The 20,401-nt window shown below is 44.6% G+C and overlaps 2 protein-coding genes across 4 annotated transcripts in view; one reads left to right on the top strand and one right to left on the bottom strand.

Annotated features, from left to right (window-relative positions):
* mdkb (midkine b) overlaps positions 1 to 10,015 on the top strand; it is a 41,545-nt gene extending 31,530 nt beyond the window's left edge. For all 3 annotated transcript variants that reach the window (XM_084334919.1, XM_084334920.1, XM_084334921.1), the window contains exons 4-5: positions 4,139 to 4,297; positions 7,309 to 10,015. In XM_084334919.1, coding sequence (XP_084191045.1) covers positions 4,139 to 4,297; positions 7,309 to 7,331 — 182 coding nt within the window. In that variant the 3' untranslated portion in view covers positions 7,332 to 10,015. The remainder of the gene's footprint in view (positions 1 to 4,138; positions 4,298 to 7,308) is intronic.
* A 5,336-nt stretch (positions 10,016 to 15,351) lies between these two features.
* The window catches only part of ambra1b (autophagy/beclin-1 regulator 1b), a gene marked incomplete at its 3' end in the record, with an annotated part of 130,033 nt that continues 124,983 nt past the window's right edge, over positions 15,352 to 20,401 (bottom strand). Inside the window, exon 23 of the mRNA XM_084335105.1 lies at positions 15,352 to 16,643. Coding sequence (XP_084191231.1) covers positions 15,352 to 16,643 — 1,292 coding nt within the window. The remainder of the gene's footprint in view (positions 16,644 to 20,401) is intronic.

Below are 20,401 nucleotides of genomic sequence, written 5' to 3'. Positions count from 1 at the left end.
AACACACACGCAGTCAAGTTTGTGTATGTGTACCCGACGAGGGAGAGAGATGGAGCACACACACTTCTGCAGTCCCTCTCTCTCTCCCTCTCTCTATCTCTCTCTCCCTCTCTCTCCTCGCTCGCCTGTCAAACCCTGTTTGAGGAAGTGTCGGGTTACACTATGCCTACGTCCCCGACACACACGCAGTCAAGCTCTCTCTCTCCCTCTCGCTGTTCTCTGCCTGTCAAACCCCCTTTGGGGAAATGTCAGGTTACAATGAAAATACTCCACCAGCGCATCGTGACGTCACGTTGCGAGGAGTCAAATCAGAATTACCTAATTAACTGGAGCAGGAAATGGTCTGACCTGAATGAGAGCAATCCGCCAATATGGTATTTAGAGACACAGACACATTGATACTAACTCCTATTACTATAATACAATGCTAGACACTGAAAAAAGCCATTTATAATGCATGTCACCTTTAAAGTAATGGCTTTGCTTGTCCAAATGACAATACTGACCAAATTGAGATTTCTTTTTCTCTTGTCCATTTATTTTGTTTGCTTTCTATTTTAAAATACAGTTTGAAACCGTCTGTACACAGTAGGCTATGTGTGCTAGCAGAGCTAGTCTCCAGTTGTGAGTCACGGTGCACATGTGCGGTGGTTTGTCCACCAAAAAAGCGCCAAAAGATAGAAAATAAACTAGCAGAGCCAGAACTATTCAACTCCCCTGGAGCCACAGCCAGCAGAGAAGCCGGTTTACTTTTGCTTTCAAACCAGCTGCAGCCTACGGCTAAGTGGCGCAGTGGGCAAGGCGCTCGCCACTAACATAGGAGATGCTGGGTTCGAGCCCAGCTCTCGGCGTTGCTTCCGGCTTGGCTGGTCGTTCATACTAATACAATTGGCAGTATTAGGGGGTGGGAAAGCCGGTGGGTGGGGATTGGACGTTGTGGACAGTAGCAGGGCTGTCTTAATTACTTCGAAGCTTCGATGGGCATGGGATTCGAATATGAAAATAAAATTCGATTATAAAAAAGAAAATTAAATAAAAAATGTTGTGCAAAATCAACTCTGGCTCTCTTTGTTAACTACAACAAGCAATGCTGTTTGTTATTTAAGATGAGGTCGGACTCGGCACTGACAGATTTGTGTTCATTGTGCTGCTTTTATAAAGCCTCAAATGACGGCTTACAATATTTCATGAAAGCAAAGTGTTTTGTTTGTCTAAGATTTAAAAAGGTTTAAACTTTACAGCACTGACAACGTTGAAAAAAGTGCTGTACAAGTCCCACAACATAGAAAAAAGATAAAAAAAAGATTTATAATATTTTTTATTTTTTTTATCTCGAAGCTTCGAATTAAAATCGAATCTCGGTCCCGAAGCTTCGAATTCCAAAAAAGAATTCTAAGGTCAGCCCTAGTGGACAGCGACTCCTACAGGTTGGTTGGTGCGCCTGTACAGCAGAATCAGGAAGTATCGGGTGCAGCGTGAGCGTTACTCCTCGCCGCTGAGAGTCCGCGCTGTGCAGGTGAAAAGATGCGACGGCTGCCTCCTTGTGTAGCGGAGGGGACACATGATGCAAGGCTTCGTCCACATTTCAGCCGGCCTGTGGGAGGCATGGCCTAACAGCGTTCGAGACAGGGGAGGGTAGAATTGGACAATACGAAATTGGGATGGGAGAAAAATAGAAAATGGGAGAAAAAGTATATATATATATATAAAAAAAAAAAAAAACATATTCTAGTTTAAAAGACTATAGTTTGTGACTTTGTGTTAAGGGTGGACTAGAAAAGTAAGAGTTGCATTGTATTGTGTAACCGTCTGTTTTAACTGTGCATTTGACAAATAAATATCTTGAATCTTGAACCTAGTCACCTAATCATATTGACAGCATTTTTTAAAGATACCTTTTTTTCTGTACTTTACTCTCCCTCTCTGAACTTAGTCTAAACTTCACAACACACAATCTAAAACCCCTTACCTCCCTCTCCCAAACCGATCTTGTATCTCAATGGGACTTCCTGGTTAAATAAAAAAAATAAAAAATATTGCGATTATTTATTTATTTTTTGCGATTTGATAATTGCATCATTCCAAATCGCGATTTCGATTTAAAATCGATTAATCGTGCAGCCCTAGTATATAGTAGATAATAGTATAGACATACTGTAGTAGCATAGTAGGTAATAGTATAAGCATAGTACATAGTAGTATAGACATAGCAGCGTAGTAGATAGTAATACATACAGACCAGGCTGCAGAAACAAATTAGTGGGGGGGCATAAAATGTTCTCGGGGGGGCACAATGGTTTTTGGACTGAGAGCAGGGGACACAAACAGGCTGGATAAGATGGTCAAGAAGGCCAATAGCGTGGTTGGGGTGGAGCTGGACTCTAGCGAGGGTGGCGGAGAGGAGAAACCTTGCTAAGCTCCAGGCCATCAGGGAAAACCCCTCCCACCCACTATACACAGACTTGGCTGACAGGAGGAGCATGTTATAGGCTCACACTACCTAAATGCAGCACTGAACGGCACAGGAAGTCCTTCATTCCGACAGCCATCAGACTATACAATGCATCACTGAGCACAGAGTGACAATTACCATCTTCCTGGACTCTTACTTTTTAAACAGCACTGTGCAATATTACACCTACTGTGGCCTTCAGTATATTTTTACTGTATTTATTTACTGTATCTTTTATTCTATTTTTATTCTATTTCATTTTATTCTATTCTTAGGCCATTTGTTTTGTTATTCTTATTTGTGACTTGTTCTGTCTAAATGTTTAATGTTGAGTGATTTGCAGTGTCAAATTTCCCTCAGGATAATACATTTCTATTCTATTCTATTCTATATCTTTGAAAAGTCTCCATTTATTCAACACTTCTGAATTCACTGACAAACTGAACTGAACTGACAAAAATAAGGTGCATAAAAAAGCAAACAATTTCTCCATCATAAGTAGAGAGGCAAGCGGTGTTTGGGGACAGAGTGAAATCTTCTTAAAACACTGCCCCTCCACTCATTCCTGAACTTTTTTGTTAAGTCCTTCTCAAATGCCAACTGAATTAAATTGGCCTTAGTTGTGTCGATAAAGCATACTAAGGCGATGTTCTGTAAAGACGTTCTTGAGGGTAGAAAACGAATTCTCACAGAGTGCCGTGCTAGCGTCAGTAGTGTTGTTGTTGACATCAGTGCCCACTAGGGCTGTCCCCGACTAAGGATTTGGATAGTTGACTTTGATTGAAAAAAAAAAAAAAATTTACCAGGGTGGGCACAGCTGACTCAGTGGGCGGGCCCGGCCCCCTAATGCCCGCCCATGGCGCTGGGACTGAATACATACTGTACTGTATGTAGGTATATACAAATTCTGTTGTACTGTATTGTGCAATGACATAAAGCTTTCTAAAGTAAGGTGCTGAAGTACAACACCAACCAGGGAGACACTGCTTCCTCTACGTGGAGCAAAGGCCCCGCTGTTACGAGGGCCATAAACTTCTGCTGGTCAGAAATAAAACTTTACCAAAAGAATAATATTCTAATGATATTATCTGTCTGTCAGTCACTCCAGGTACTGCGTGAGCACTCTCCTCACTCTTTCCCTCCCCCTCATTACAGTCAGTAAGATACCCATTGCACTGTGTAGGAGGCTGGGAGTCTTGTTCACCATGTATTGTTCCCAACACAGAGTGATCATCCATAGCCTCCTTACTGGCCTCACAAATATTGTGGAGGACAAAGCAGGCGTAAATTACATAGGGCAGGTCAGCCATGTTTCTGTCCATAGGCCTTCGAAGTGCAGAAAATCCGGCCTTGAGGCGACCAAAAGCACACTCAATGGGCCTCATTCAACAATACACTACCAAACGGTTAACCCTTTCACTGCGACAATACACAGGTTAACCCTTTCACTGCCACACGACAGCCGGTTAACCCTTTCACGATTGTCGGTTGTGTGATAGTAAAGGGTTAACCTTCTGCCGTGTGGCAGTGAAAGGGTTAAAAAAAATAATAATATCGAGAATTATCGATATCGAGTGATATGATAACATTATCATATCGTTATCGTGATATCATTTTTGGCCATATCGCCCAGCCCTATTTTGTAGCTACATATTGTGTTGTTCTGACACTGACTGTTGATTCCAGGTGACTGCAAGTACAAGTTCAGCCACTGGGGGGAGTGTGAGCCAGACAGCAACACCAAGAGCCGCTCGGGAACCTTGAAGAGGGCCATGTTCAACGCAGACTGCCAGGAGACCGTCAATGTGTCCAAACCCTGCTCCGTCAAAACCAAGAAGACAAGAGGTAAACCGTCTGCAGAAATTAGACGTTTTAAGAGTTTTCATTCCAGCGTTTTGAGTTGACCGATCGACTAACAAAGTATTGGTCGACTAAAACTAAGGATGTCCGATATTATCGGCCTACCGATATTATCTGCCAATATTAGCATTAAAATGTAATATCGGAAATGATTGGTATCGTTTAAATTTTTTTTTATTTGTTTACATTTATTTAACCTTTATTTATCCAGGCTAGCAATTAAGAACAAATTCTTATTTTATTTATTGTCAAAAGTATGCATAATAGGGCGGTCAGGTGGCGTAGCGGAGATTGCGTTCGTCACCAACGCTGGAGACGCTGGGTTCGCGTGTTCGAATCCAGCTCCCGGCGTTGTCACCAGCTTGGCTGGCCGTTCACACTAATAAATTGGCAGTATTAGGGGGTGGGGAAAGCTGGCGGGTGGGTCCTGGGCGTTGTGGACAGCTAACCCTACAGTTCGGTCGGGGCGCCTGCTCAGCGAGGGTAGGATCTGGAGAGAGGTAGTGCGGCCTCCCACACGTTACACTCTCCCAGTGAGAATCTGCGCTGCCAGGCTGGCTGCCGGCTGGCTGCACATGCGTCGGAGGAAAGCATGTGACAGTCTCCGGCCTCTCGGACCAACAGTAGGGGAAAGTGCGCAACAACCAGGAAGGGGGTTGGGAATTGGCATAATGACTAACAGTGGGATGGGAGAAAAATCGGAAAAAGGAGGGGGGAAGAGATATAATAATAAAAAAAAAAAAGTATGCATAATGACAGCTCTCGGCGTTGCTACCAGCTTGGCTGGTCGTTCATACTAATACAATTGGCAGTATTAGGGGGTGGGAATCTGGCGTTGTGGACAGCGACGCCTACAGGTCAGGTCTCGGCGCTTGCTCAGCGGGGGCAGGACTTGGTGGAGATAGCGTGCCCTCCCACGCGTTACACTTCACCAATGAGAGTCCTCGCTGCCAAGTGAAAAGACGTCACTGGCAGTCGCCGCACGTATCGGAGGAAGCGTGCGATCGGCTTCGGGACGCCCTTGTACCGACTCGTAGGAGAACATGCGTACAACAACCAGGTAGGGGAGGGGGGGAATTGGCACAACGACTAAATTGGGACGGGGAGAAAAACAGAGAAAAATTGGAGAAAGAGACGTTTTTTTTGGGGGGGGGGGGGGGCCTGCATATATCTGTATTGGAAATGAAGAGTTGGACAATATCGGTATATCGGATATCGGTGAAAAAAACCAATATCGAACATCCCTATCTAAAACCAAACCGACCGACTAAACGAAGTGGGGCAACCCTAATATTGATACTGTACGAGTCAATTGATCAGATCTGTTAAATATGCTTGTTTGGTAGTCCTTTTGTGCAGACTCCTCACTTCCATAGGTCTCCAGTGGATCTGAAAATGTACCTTCAGCACTTTGTAGAAGCTCAGAACTCACCACGTCTGATGGAAATGTCATGATAACCTGTGGGTCTACACTGTCCACCTTTAACCCTTTCACTGCCACACTACAGAAGGTTTACCCTTCCGGCTGTCGTGTGGCAGTGAAAGGGTTAACCTTATGTGTATTGTCACAGTGAAAGGGTTAACCGGTTGGTAGTGCGGCAGTGAAAGGGTTAAGGAATATGGGAAATGTGCTTACGTCTCCTCCAGAAGACCCTCTGTCTGTTCAGTAGAAAGCCATCTGGCTGCAAGCTAGCCTAGTTTAGCACAAATTAATGCAGATGTGTAGTGGACCAGCAATTGTGTAGTTGGCCAAAGACTCCTCTCCCAGAATTGTAAGCTAGGCTAGTGGTCCGTCTCTGCTTCCATTCATTTGTGCTAAGCTAGGCTAGTGGTCCGTCTCTGCTTCCATTCATTTGTGCTAAGCTAGGCTAGTGGTCTGTCTCTGCTTCCATTCATTTGTGTTAAGCTAGGCTAGTGGTCCATCTCTGCTTCCATTCATTTGTGCTAAGCTAGGCTAATGTGCAGCCGGATAGCTTTCTAGTAAACGCACAAAGAGGAAATTGGTGTCTGACTCTGTTTCCCCATGATGTTGGCGTGTTCCTTTTAAAGTTATTTCAAAATAAGATGTCAGCTATCATTTTCATAATGAGCTGCATGTAAGTCTACTGCTGTTCTCCTCAAGCATTACCAGTAAAGCAGAATGTAGAGGAGTCATTACCTCTCTCTCTCTCTCTCTCTCTGTTCAATGATTTAAAGTAGCCAAACGTTACACTATAAATACTAACTGGATAGTTGATGATATAATGAATGGAAGATCAACCATTCAATATGCCACACACACTCACTCTCACTCTCTTAGCTGTCCATCGCGTTCGATGATGCCGCTTGCTCCAGGGATGGGGAGGGGGGGGGGGGGGGGGGGGGGTTAGCGACGCTGCCGCTGGTGCCACTTCTCGTGGGCGTTGAGTCCGATCATTGAGCCGCACATCCGTCCACAGATGGCGCAAGGGAAGCCAGATACGTGGGTGCCACACACACACACACACACACACACACACACACATAGCTCGCAAATCCACCTGTATCCAGGGAAACACACGCGCCTCAAGGGGTTTCAGAACGAGACTTGTTTGTGCTAGATTTCTGTTTCAGTGGCTAAAAGAACCACGTTTAGTGGACGTACGTTACTTTGGTAACCAAATAAAAATTAGAGGGAAATATTTTCACAGGCCATTATGACCACTTGGAACATTATTAAAAGATCATTAATTTGATTTATTATTATAAGAAAAACTAAACAAAAGAACACCTGTTTGATACATTGATTGCTAGCTGCTCATGTCTTGTTTTTATTGGTGGGGTGGTTAGCTCTGTTTGACTAAACTACAGTAGATGAACAAGTTCACTTGAAGCACAGAAACACAAACCCCTATGTGTTTGAAAGTTGTATGGAAGGTGTTTGTAGGACACAAGCAAAAGCTCTTTAAAAAAAAAATGTTTTTATGTAATTCATTTGACTGACACTCATCCACACCTTACTTTCTGTTTATTCCCAGGGGAGAAAAAGAAGATTTCTTAAGATAAAGCGAGGGAGAGAGAGGGCTGATTTCAGCAGGTTTGACCTCTCTCACTTCACTTCAGAGAACAATCGTCTTCCCTCCTTTGCCAAACGTCCACAGCCGAGACTCCTCTCCTCCGAAACGAGATGAAATCATCAACAACAACAACATCATCGTCAACAACAACACAATTCTTGGCTTTCTCCGCTTTTTATTCCTCTGATCTTTTCAGTTATGCTTTGTGTTCATTTGGATTAAAGCTGCCGCAGGCAACCTCAGAGAAATTAGTGAGTTTACCTGCCCAGCAGGAATAGAGCTCTGCATCACTCTCCAAGCCCCACACTCTACTACATCACTCTCCAAGCCCCATGCTCTACATCACTCTCCAAGCCCCACTACTACATCACTCTCCAAGCCCCACCACTACATCACTCTCCAAGCCCCACACTCTACTACATCACTCTCCAAGCCCCACCACTACATCACTCTCCAAGCCCCACTACTACATCACTCTCCAAGCCCCACTACTACATCACTCTTCAAGCCCCATGCTCTACTACATCACTCTCCAAGCCCCATGCTCTACTACATCAATCTTCACGCCCCATGCACTACTACATCACTCTTCAAGCCCCATGCTCTACTACATCAATCTTCACGCCCCATGCACTACTACATCACTCTCCAAGCCCCATGCTCTACTACATCAATCTTCACGCCCCATGCACTACTACATCACTCTTCAAGCCCCATGCTCTACTACATCAATCTTCACGCCCCATGCACTACTGCATCACTCTTCACGCCCCATGCACTACTACATCACTCTTCACGCCCCATGCACTACTGCATCACTCTCCAAGCCCCATGCTCTATATCACTCTTCACGCCCCACGCTCTACTACATCACTCTTCAAGCCCCACTACTACATCACTCTTCAAGCCCCACTAATACATCACTCTTCAAGCCCCATGCTCTACATCACTCTTCAAGCCCCACTACTACATCACTCTTCAAGCCCCACTAATACATCACTCTTCAAGCCCCACTACTACATCACTCTTCAAGCTCCACTACTACATCACTCTTCAAGCCCCACTAATACATCACTCTTCAAGCCCCATGCTCTACTACATCACTCTTCCAGCCCCATGCTCTACATCACTCTCCAAGCCCCACACTACTACATCACTCTCCAAGCCCCACTACTAGATCACTCTTCAAGCCCCATGCTCTGCTCTACATCACTCTTCAAGCCCCATGCTCTGCTCTACATCACTCTTCAAGCCCCATGCTCTACTACATCACTTTTCAAGCCACATGCTCTACATCACTCTTCAAGCCCCATGCTCTACATCACTCTTCCAGCCCCATGCTCTACATCACTCTTCAAGCCCCATGCTCTACATCACTCTTCAAGCCCCATGCTCTACATCACTCTTCCAGCCCCATGCTCTACATCACTCTTCAAGCCCCATGCTCTACATCACTCTTCCAGCCCCATGCTCTACATCACTCTCCAAGCCCCACTACTACATCACTCTTCAAGCCCCATGCTCTACATCACTCTTCCAGCCCCATGCTCTACATAAAGGGTTAACCATGCTCGTGTGGCAGTGAAGCGGTTAAAGGGTTAACCATGCACGTGCAACACAGGTTTCCCAGGACTCCCAGGGGCACCAGCAGCTGAATTAAAACAAAAATAATAACTATTATTATTATAATTATTTTATTGTTCAGCTTAACCCTTTCACTACCGCACTACAGAAGGTTAACCCTTTCACTACCACACTACAGACGGTTAACCGCCTGTAGTGTGGTAGTGAAAGGGCTAACCTGTGGTGTGGTAGTGAAAGGGTTAAAAGCCTTTGTCGTGTGGCAGTGAAAGGGTTAACCTCATGTATTGTCACAGTGAAAGGGTTAACCCCTTTGGTAGTGTGGTAGTGAAATGGTTAAGCCTTTGTCGTGTGGAAGTGAAAGGGTTAACCTTCTGTAGTGTCGCAGTGAAAGGGTTAACCCTTTGGTAGTGTGGTAGTGAAAGGGTTAACCTTCTGTAGTGTCGCAGTGAAAGGGTTAACCTTCTGTATTGTCGCAGTGAAAGGGTTAACCCTTTGGTAGTGTGGTAGTGAAAGGGGTAAAGCTGCTGGTAGTGTGGTAGTGAAAGGGTTAACCCCTTGGTAGTGTGGCAGTGAAAGGGTAAAGCTGCTGGTGTCCCTGGGAGTCTGGGAAACCTGTGTTGCACAAGCATAGGGCTTGAAGAGTGACGCAGAGCTCTAAACTCACTCTGCCCACTCCGAGTTGCTTACCGCAGCTTTAGGCTGTAAAGTTATTGTTTTCTTCTACTAGGTAACCATAAATAACTCTTCCTATAGTCGCTAGATTGTGTTTATATGTTTTAATGGAAAAGTTACAAGAACTCAACATTAGATTAGTCATATAAAGCTATGCTGCGTAGGTAAAATAAAAAATAAATTAACATTCAAGCCACGCTATGATCAAGTTTCTATCAAGGTCTATCTTAGAAACTTTCTTTTTGTTTTTAGAACAATAGGTTTTCAAGTATGCTTATGTGGACATTCTCACCTCTGTAGATGGATCTGAAATAGCAAAGTCCTCTGTGAAATCTATTTTTGAACTGTAGAGATTATTGGGATAATTGTAAAATGAGGCTTGTATAAAAGGACAAATTAAATAATGTTGTTTACTTAACAACACTGTGTTTTGTCAATGTTACTTCTTATGCACACACAATACATTTCACATTTCAAGAATTTAAGATATATATTATGTATTACAGTATAGTGAAAGAACATTATTTAGAAACTGGTAATATTTGTAACACAATAACTAGCACTGATTCTTTGAATTCATATCTGGTACCAGAGACTGAAAGAGGCTGATGACCATGACTGGGATTCTACTTGTGCCTAATTTCACTTGGGTTGTTTTTAAAGAAATGGCAAAAAATAAAGCTGCTTATTATGTCCATAGTCTCACACACATGTCAAAACCACTATACTGAACTACACTATACTGAACTTAATACTATGTTAAACTATACTATACTGAACTACTATACCATATTATATAATATAGGGGTGGGATTCTGGCCACCTCACGATTAGATTAGGATTCAGAGGGCTACGATGCGATGACAAAACAATTATCGATAATCTTGATGCATTGATGCATCTTTTTTGTGATCAATGTTTTCTTTATGCATATTGGCTGAATGCACGAGGAACACACACTTAGTCTATTGTCAATCAATTTATTCATTCTAATTCTGTATTTAATACTTCCTGGAATATGTGACATCACACATTTAAACTCTTCAACTCTCAAACCAAATGAATGAATGAAGTTTATTTTTCGGTCTTGTTTACAGACAAATCAAACACACCCGTATCACAAATGTACATATTCAAGGCAAGCTCACACACAAAATCCAAAATCAACGACAGAAAAAAAAGGAATAGGCTGAAGCACATGCTTATTTTTGCCTATCCTTTACAAATTCTTAAAAACTAAATATATTTTAATATAAGAAAGAAAAACTTAAAATATGCTGCAAGATATAATTCTTTTGAAAGAAAAAACGAATGTTTGATGTTTTACTCAAAACTGTACTCCTGAATTATTTCTTAAGGCTTTTTTAAATCTCCCCTGAGAAGTACACAACTTCAACCTCTCCCAAAATTGAAACACATCTAGCTTTTACATTAGTTCTTACCTTTTTACACGTTTTAAGAATACATAACCCTCTTAAATTATACTTTGCTTCTCTTGGTTGAAAGACATTGAATACAAACTGGTAGGCTTTTACTCTTAGCACGAACAATTATTTCCAAGGTTTTTATGTACACCAAATTTGTATATATGCAGGACTTTATGAATAATGGATTTGTCGATTCAAGGTAACTAGTTTATTATTCTAATAGCTCTTTTCTGTAGTTTAATAATATGATCTATATTTGTTTTATATACATTCCCCCAGACCTCAACACAATATGACATGTATGGCACAACAAGTAAAAAATACAATATATGCAAACATTTCTGATTTAACAGCTCCCTTGTTTTGTACAGAATGCCAACAGATTTGGCTCATTTACCTTTGATATATTGTATATGTGGCTTCCAACAGTTTGTGATCTATAATCACACCTAAGAATTTTGTTTCATATAATCTTTCAATTTCAGTTCCATTTAAATTCAGTTTAATTTCACAGTCGGTAGGAACACCACCAAATACCATACATTTAGTTTTGTTTTCATTAACTCATTCAGTGCCGGAGGCCTAGAGCATCTTAGTTCCTACTGGGCCAACGCTCTAAGAGATAGGGATAAGAGTGACTTCTTTTTGAAAGAAGTCATCCAGGCTCTGGTTTTGTCACATCTTGAGTACTGTCCCGTCATATGGTCATCAGCAGCAAAAACACATACAGAAACTACAAATAGTTCAAAATAAGGCTGCCAGGCTAGCTCTCCACTGTTCAAAGCGCACTAACATTGGAGTTATGCACAGACAATTATCATGGCTTCCGGTTGAGAAACATCTGCAATCCTGTCTCATTACTTTTCTCAGAAATGTTCAAGTTGTCAAAAAACCACAGTATTTTTATGATCATATAGTTTACATAAGAGAAGAACATGACCATATGACCAGACAAGCTACGTCAGGCCATCTAATGGCACCTAAATCGAGAACAAATCTACTAAAATCTTCTGTGATTTACAGAGCTATCATGGAATGGAACTCATTGCCAAGCTACTTAGCTGAAATAGAATCCAAGGCCACTTTCAAGAGGAAGTTAAAGTGCCATCTACTAACGAGCATGCACTGAGCCCTTATGGCGTAGCGGTGAAAACCAATTGACTGTTAGTTGTATTTATGTTGATGGCAGTGAGTGCTGCTCAGGAAGCACTATTTGATGATGTAATTGATGTTGATGTTGATAATGATGTAATGTATTGAATATTGTTGTATCGTTGTGTGTGCCGGACCCCAAGAAGAATAGCTTTTGTCAAGTGCAAAAGCTAATGGGGATCCTAAATAAACAAAGATAGGCAGTGTTTGCAGGGCTATATCTATATTCTATATTATAGCTATGGATACAATACTATGGCCCATTTGACATCAACTATCGTTCAATATGTGAAAAAGAATACATTTTTTCATGCATACGTGTTATACCGTGGTGAATATAAGTATAGTTTCAGATTGATCCTGGCTAATCCCAGAAAACGGCGTTATGGAGCAATACGTGAATTTCACTAAAAGCGTTGGCGTTGCTAGCCTGGACACGCTACTATTTCCAAATCAAATGTATATAATAGGTATTATGTTTCATCATGAATGCATGAAAGGGGGGGGGGGTCATTTTTTTTATGCTTTGATCGTCACCAACGGCATACGTTGTGGAGTAACGTTACACATGGTTGTTGCGATCGATGTGAAATCATGGTTGGATCAAAGCAGGATTGATGTCATATAGTCCTTACCTTCACTAGGAGGTACCCCAAAAATAATATTCAAATTGTCTGATCGCGTTTTCCAGTATTTGTGTCCATCGTGTCGCCAACATAATCCACCACAACACATGCATCGGGGGCATTGGACGTGTTCCAATGCCATCGAGTGAACCGATAGACTTGCCTGACCAAGAAAACTGCGCCCGGAGACATTTGAATGTAACACTGTGTATGAAAAAAAGTTTTGAAGGGTGGGCGATACTGCCACTACATGGATGCGGCCGGTATTGCACTCTAGCGATCTCAGAGTGGTTCCCTATGGTAACCCAGAGGTCCGTGGGAGAGAAATGAATACAAATATAGAATAAAAGAAATAACGATGAAAACCCGACTATAGTTGGGTCTGGCGCTGAACAGTTGGCGAGTTAACCCGACTATCCTCGGGTCTGGTGCTGAGTGAGTTAAGAGACAACTTATTCCTATCAAACCATTTCTTTAACTTTATCAATTCCCTTTCTACTGTTGTCAATAATTATTTTATGTCCTCCCCTGAACAAAGTAAATTAGTATAATCAGCAAATGTAAACATTTTCAAAATATTCGATACTGTAAAAATTTCATTTAAATAAAGTATAAATTACTTGGGTCCCAATACGGAACCCTGTGGAACACCACAAGTTACTCTTCTAAGATGTGATTCTGTATTATTAACACATTCGGCGCCAGGCCCGAGATAAGTCGGGTTAACTCGCCATCGCTTGAGCGTCGTTATTTCTTTTATTCGCTATATCCATTCATAATTCATCCATCCAGCCTGATGTTATCATTGGGAATGGCTCTGAGATCGCAAACGGCCAATACCGCCGCCTAACGCCTTGTGGCCGGTATTGCACATCATTGGAAAGCCTCTGGCTTGGGCTGTACGCTGATCTAAGAAGTCCGGTCCAGGTTTTCCTTCTCGGGCATGAGTAACGTTATAACACACGGACTGGGGAAACTCGAGCACCGTGGATTCATGTGTTTTGGTGGATGAACGTTGGACACACGACCTCGATCAGTATTTGGAATGGCGATCAGATAATTGGATTCTTCTTTTTGCAGTACATCATAGACGAGGTAAGGACTATATGTTATCAATCTTGCGTTGATCCGATGATTTTTTTCCCCCGCGATTGCAGCGTGTGTCTGTAATGTACTGTGTAATGTATGCCGTTGGTGGCGCTCGAAGCATAGAACCCCCCCCCCCTCCCCACCCTTTCGTGCATGCATGATGAAACATAATACCGATAATCTAGCGTTGATTTCAGATTGATTCAATAATCAGGCGAGAAATGGCACAATTTATAATGAAATGCACTGAAACTCTGTTTGCCGGAGTTTCCTGGCATTACACAGGATCACTCTAAAACTATACTCATATTCACCACGGTATAAAACGGAAATGTATGGATGAAAAAATTATCTGGTTTTTTGCATGTTGACCGGAAGAAACTCACTGACAATCGACATGTTATTAGATCCATAGCTATCATATTTAATATAGGTTTAGCACTGAAAACACCGGAACTTATTCCCATTGAACAGAGCGCTGGCACACAACGGCCCAACGCCCATAGCGACCCCTGGCGCTCAAAGTGTGAATGTTTACATATTGAAACCTATTATTTAAATAACTTCTTAACCAATGATGAGTGACACCTCTTATTCCATACCGTTCCATTTTTTGTAAAAGCAGGGAATGATAAATTGTGTCAAATGCTTTACATAAGTCAATAAATACACCTATTGAGGGTTGTTTTTCATTAATTGCTGTTGATATATTTTCCACAAAATCTATCACTGCTAAGGATGTTGATCTATTGCTCCTAAAACCATATTGATGGTCACTCAATAACCCATATTTTTCAATCAATCAAATTATATTTACAAAATCTTTTTCGAGTATCTTTGATGTGGATGTGAGACAGTTCATTATTTGTTTTTTTTATGTGTGAGATTATGGGCTTTAAAAAACAAGACACATCATCTGACATCCAGCAACCAAAATCTGCATCTTTCACTGAGAAAAAAATATATACATCTACATATAGAGATGGCCTGATACCGATACTGGTGTTGGATATAGATATTGGTTCCATACAAGGCTAATTGGGCAATTGGCTCATTTGGAACTAGAACAGTGTGCTCAGTAGAGAGCAAATCTCCACCAGGCGACACACAGACAGACAAACACACAAACACACTGACTGCTCTCCAATTTCAGATATTAGCATGGAAGCATAGGAAGGGTGATAGGAAGCATCGGAAGGATGTTAGGAAGCATAGAAAGGATGTTAGGAAGCATAGAAAGGATGTTAGGAAGCATAGGAAGGGTGATAGGAAGCATAGGAAGGGTGATAGGAAGCATAGGAAGGATGATAGGAAGCATCGGAAGGATGTTAGGAAGCATAGAAAGGATGTTAGGAAGCATAGAAAGGATGTTAGGAAGCATAGAAAGGATGTTAGGAAGCATAGAAAGATTGTTAGGAAGCATATAAAGATTGTTAGGAAGCATATAAAGATTGTTAGGAAGCATCGGAAGCCCGTTGCCTCTCCTTCTGACTCGTGTCCCCACACCGACACTGCAGAAGGCTCCGGAAGGTCTTTCGGAAGGTGACGTTACACATGGCGTAGCAGCCTGGGTTGACGGTGCTGTTGACGTAGCATAACCAGTAGCCCACGATCCACACGGCGTCCGGGATACAGACGTGGCAGAAGGCCCCGACGACGGCCATGACGTTGTACGGCGTCCAGGTCACGATGAAGGCCAACAGAATGGCCGATATGGTCCTGGTGACCTTCCTCTCCCTCGCCAGTATCCGACGCTTCGTCCTCTCCTGGGACTTGCTGAAGCCGGCGAGGGTGTTGTTGAGGGAAGCCGAGGCCAGTGTGCGTTGCTGGATGTGGGCCGAGCAGCCATTTTGCGTCTCGGTCAGAGCGCCGTAGTCGGTCTCCGTGTCCGAGCTCCTGGTCTCCTGCTCGCCGGCCCCCCGCCTACTCCTCGAGCTCCTCCTGGTCTCCTGCTCGCCGCCCACCCCCCGCCTCCTCCTCGAGCTCCTCCTCTTGAGCAGAACACCTTCGACGGCACCGCCGGAGGTCCTCGTCACGCCCCTGAGGCGCCTGTGGCTGGCTAAGGAGATGCAGGCATACAAGCCGATCATGACGACGGCTGGTAGGTAAAACGACGGGAGCGTGGTCGCCAGCGTGACCGCAGGGCTGGACAGCAGCTGGATGTAGCAGTCCCCGTCGGGCACGATGCGTTTGCCCGTGAGGCTCTGCCAGCAGAGGATGGCGGGCGTCCAGAGGAGCAGTGGGAACAGCCAGGCTCCGGCGATCATCAGGCCGGCCAGTCTGGTCGTCCTCCGGGCCGGGTAGCTGAGCGGCCGGGTCACACAGAAGTAGCGATCGAAGCTGATGACCAGGAGGTTCATCACCGAGGCGCTGCTCGCCACGTAGTCCAGCACCAGCCACAGGTCGCACAGCGCGGCGCCCAGCGGCCAGCGGCCCAGGGTGATGTACAGGCCGTACAGGTTCATGGACACCAGGCCGGTGATCAGGTCGGCACACGCCAGGCTGAACAGGAAGTAGTTGTTGACGGTCTGTAGCTTGCGGTTGACTCTGATGCTCAGCATCACCAGCGTGTTGCCCAGGACGGTGGCGAGGCTCAGGGAGGCGGTGACCATGACGATGAGGACGAGCTGAGGCGTGTCGTACGGACAGGCCGCTCCACCGGGAGACTGGCGGGTGCCGTTAACGGGGGTGCCGAGCTCGTTAAAGCTGTCGTTGAGCTTGTTTCTGGATGGATGCCCCATATTACCTGGAGAACAGGTCACACAAACACACGAAAAAAACACTTTGATGACCTTCTAAAACATTGAGATACAGGTTTTAAAAATATCCAGTTATGTTAATATAATATTGACAACAGGCTTAGGAAACATTTTTTAAAAGCAGGGAGGGACAACTGAACAAGCGTCACCTCCCCCACTAGTCCCTGTCTGGAGAATCTCACCTGGCTAACACCACCTCCCCCACTAGTCCCTGTCTGGAGAATCTCACCTGGCTAACACCACCTCCCCCACTAGTCCCTGTCTGGAGAATCTCACCTGGCTAACACCACCTCCCCCACTAGTCCCTGTCTGGAGAATCTCACCTGGCTAACACCACCTCCCCCACTAGTCCCTGTCTGGAGAATCTCACCTGGCTAACACCACCTCCCCCGCTAGTCCCTGTCTGGAGAATCTCACCTGGCTAACACCACCTCCCCCGCTAGTCCCTGTCTGGAGAATCTCACCTGGCTAACACCACCTCCCCCACTAGTCCCTGTCTGGAGCATCTCACCTGGCTAACACCACCTCCCCCACTAGTCCCTGTCTGGAGAATCTCACCTGGCTAACACCACCTCCCCCACTAGTCCCTGTCTGGAGAATCTCACCTGGCTAACACCACCTCCCCCACTAGTCCCTGTCTGGAGAATCTCACCTGGCTAACACCACCTCCCCCACTAGTCCCTGTCTGGAGAATCTCACCTGGCTGCATCTATATTAAAGGCGGCCCAAGAGTGCTTCCGCGTTTCTCTGATTGGCCAAGCCGCATGTGACCGCGGCTTATCGCGGCAGAGCGGAAATAGGCTGCTGCTCCGGCGAAAGAAAGACAGGCATTCTATTGCCATGCTCTGCGACAAACTCTAACCTTAACCAACTCCGAAAGAATGCCTAAACTTAACCGGCGAAAGAAAGACAGACGCTAGTTACGTTTATATGTAGATATGTAGATCTAGGTTAACTGTGTCCTGGTAGATCTAGGTTAACTGTGTCCTGGGGTAGAGTAGTAGTAGATCTAGGTTAACTGTGTCCTGGAGTGGTAGTTGTAGAGTAGATCTAGGTTAACTGTGTCCTGGAGTAGAGTAGTAGTAGTTGTAGCGTTGTAGTTGTAGATCTAGGTTAACTGTGTCCTGGTAGATCTAGGTTAACTGTGTCCTGGAGTAGTAGTTGTAGAGTAGTAGTAGATCTAGGTTAACTGTGTCCTGGAGTAGTAGTTGTAGAGTAGTAGTAGCTGTAGTAGTAGTAGATCTAGGTTAACTGTGTACTGGAGTGGTAGTTGTAGAGTAGCGTTGATCTAGGTTAACTGTGTCCTGGAGTGGTAGTTGTAGAGTAGTAGTAGCTGAAGTACAACCACACACACACACACACAACACAATAAACACACATACACACTAAACAACGATGCATACAGGATTATTTATGACTATTTTTAAACTGAATCATTTTATTCTTATTATTTGCTAGATCCAAATGTGAAACACTGTGATTATTTGTTCATGAACTACAGGAGTATTACTGAATAGAGAGCCTATTAGGATGCTAGATCCTAATGTGAAACACTGTGATTTGCCATATCTTGCTATGCTCGCTCATGCCTGTATTTTTTATGTCCGTTCTATTTTATAATTTTTTGACTATTTTTAAACTGAATCATTTTAAACTATTTTTACTATTTGTGTTACTGAAAACTGTAAGCGGAGAGCCTATTGGGATGCTAGATCCTAATGTGAAACACTGTGATTCTACCCGTCTATCTTTTTATGCTCGCTTATGCCTGTATTTTTTACTGTTGTGAAGCACTTTGAACTGCAACCTCTGTATGAAAAGTGCTATACAAATAAAGTTATTATTATTATATAGAGAGATGATAAATTAATTAAACGTAATGCATAATGCCGCGGCAACCTATGCGCCGCTGCCGCTCCGCTCTGCCGCTGCCGCTCTGCCGCGGGGCGTGCTAGCGCGCTGTCACGTGGGCGTCATGGCCAATCAGAGAAACGCGGAAGCACTCTTGGGCTGCCTTTAATATATAAGCCACCTGGCTAACACCTCCTCCCCCACTAGTTCCTGTCTGGAGCATCTCACCTGGCTAACACCACCTCCCCCACTAGTCCCTGTCTGGAGAATCTCACCTGGCTAACACCACCTCCCCCACTAGTCCCTGTCTGGAGAATCTCACCTGGCTAACACCACCTCCCCCACTAGTCCCTGTCTGGAGAATCTCACCTGGCTAACACCACCTCCCCGATTAGTGAATCTCACCTGGCTAACACCACCTCCCCCACTAGTCCCTGTCTGGAGAATCTCACCTGGCTAACACCACCTCCCCGATTAGTGAATCTCACCTGGCTAACACCACCTCCCCCATTAGTGAATCTCACCTGGCTAACACCACCTCCCCCAATAGTTCCTGTCTGGAGCATCTCACCTGGCTAACACCACCTCCCCCATTAGTCCCTGTCTGGAGAATCTCACCTGGCTAACACCTCCTCCCCCACTAGTCCCTGTCTGGAGAATCTCACCTGGCTAACACCACCTCCCCCACTAGTCCCTGTCTGGAGAATCTCACCTGGCTAACACCACCTCCCCCACTAGTCCCTGTCTGGAGAATCTCACCTGGCTAACACCACCTCCCCCACTAGTCCCTGTCTGGAGAATCTCACCTGGCTAACACCACCTCCCCGATTAGTGAATCTCACCTGGCTAACACCACCTCCCCCATTAGTGAATCTAGCTTTATGCCAAGCAAGCAGTGCAAAAACTTACCGTAGTGGCATGCAGTAATGCGCCTTTCATTTTCCGCCGCCCAGCGCCCAGGTCGCGCGGAAATAGGCTGTCTATTGCCATTCTCTTTGACAAACTCTAACCTTAACCAGCTCCTTAACAACGCCTAAACTTAACCGTTCTAACCTTAACCAACTCCGAAACCATGCCTAACCTTAACCATAGAAATTATATTGCCATTCTCTTTGACAAACTCTAACCTTAACCAGCTCCTTAACAGCGCCTAAACTTAACCGTTCTAACCTTAACCAACTCCGAAACAATGCCTAACCTTAATCGGCGAAAGAATACACGTTAAAAAAAAATCACGTTAAAAAATATTTTCGATGGGATTCGAACTCGCCAGCAAACAAGCCATAGGATCCACAGCCATGTGTCCTTGCCAATTGAGCTATTGCTAGATACTGAATTTAGGGGCGGTGACTTATATATATTGAGCTCCGCTCGTGTCGCATGCGCGGGCACCTCGCGCGAGCACGCCGGCGCACGCACGCACCTGAGCGAGCACGCCGCCGCCGGTGCACGCACGGTAGCATTTGTCTGAAAAGAAGGGCGCTTTACCGCACTAGCGTGCGGTGACGAATGCGGAAGCATTTTTGCACTGCTTGCTTGGCATTAACGTACAGGCCACCTGGCTAACACCACCTCCCCCAATAGTCCCTGTCTGGAGAATCTCACCTGGCTAACACCTCCTCCTCCCTCACTAGTCCCTGTCTGGAGCATCTCACCTGGCTGCGTGAATATTTTACCTAACGGAGTTGCACTTCCGTGTTCGATTTGCGCGATCTGATTGGCCACTGACGTTTCTGGTCATGTGATATCTGCGCCAATCGTGTGACGCCTGTTTCTGCGCCTATTTCCGCCTCTAACAGCCTGCAAACTACCTAACGCCTAGTTCTATCACTGGTTAAGCTTAGGCGACTCTTTCGAAGTTGGTTAAGGTTAGAGTATCAGGGCTGGTGTTCTA

This window comes from Notolepis coatsorum (assembly GCF_963971535.1).
Source record: "Notolepis coatsorum genome assembly, chromosome: 18".
NCBI classification, from domain to species: domain Eukaryota; kingdom Metazoa; phylum Chordata; class Actinopteri; order Aulopiformes; family Paralepididae; genus Notolepis; species Notolepis coatsorum.
Note: the sequence above shows the minus strand (reverse complement) of the source record. Positions and strands in the feature narration are given on the sequence as shown.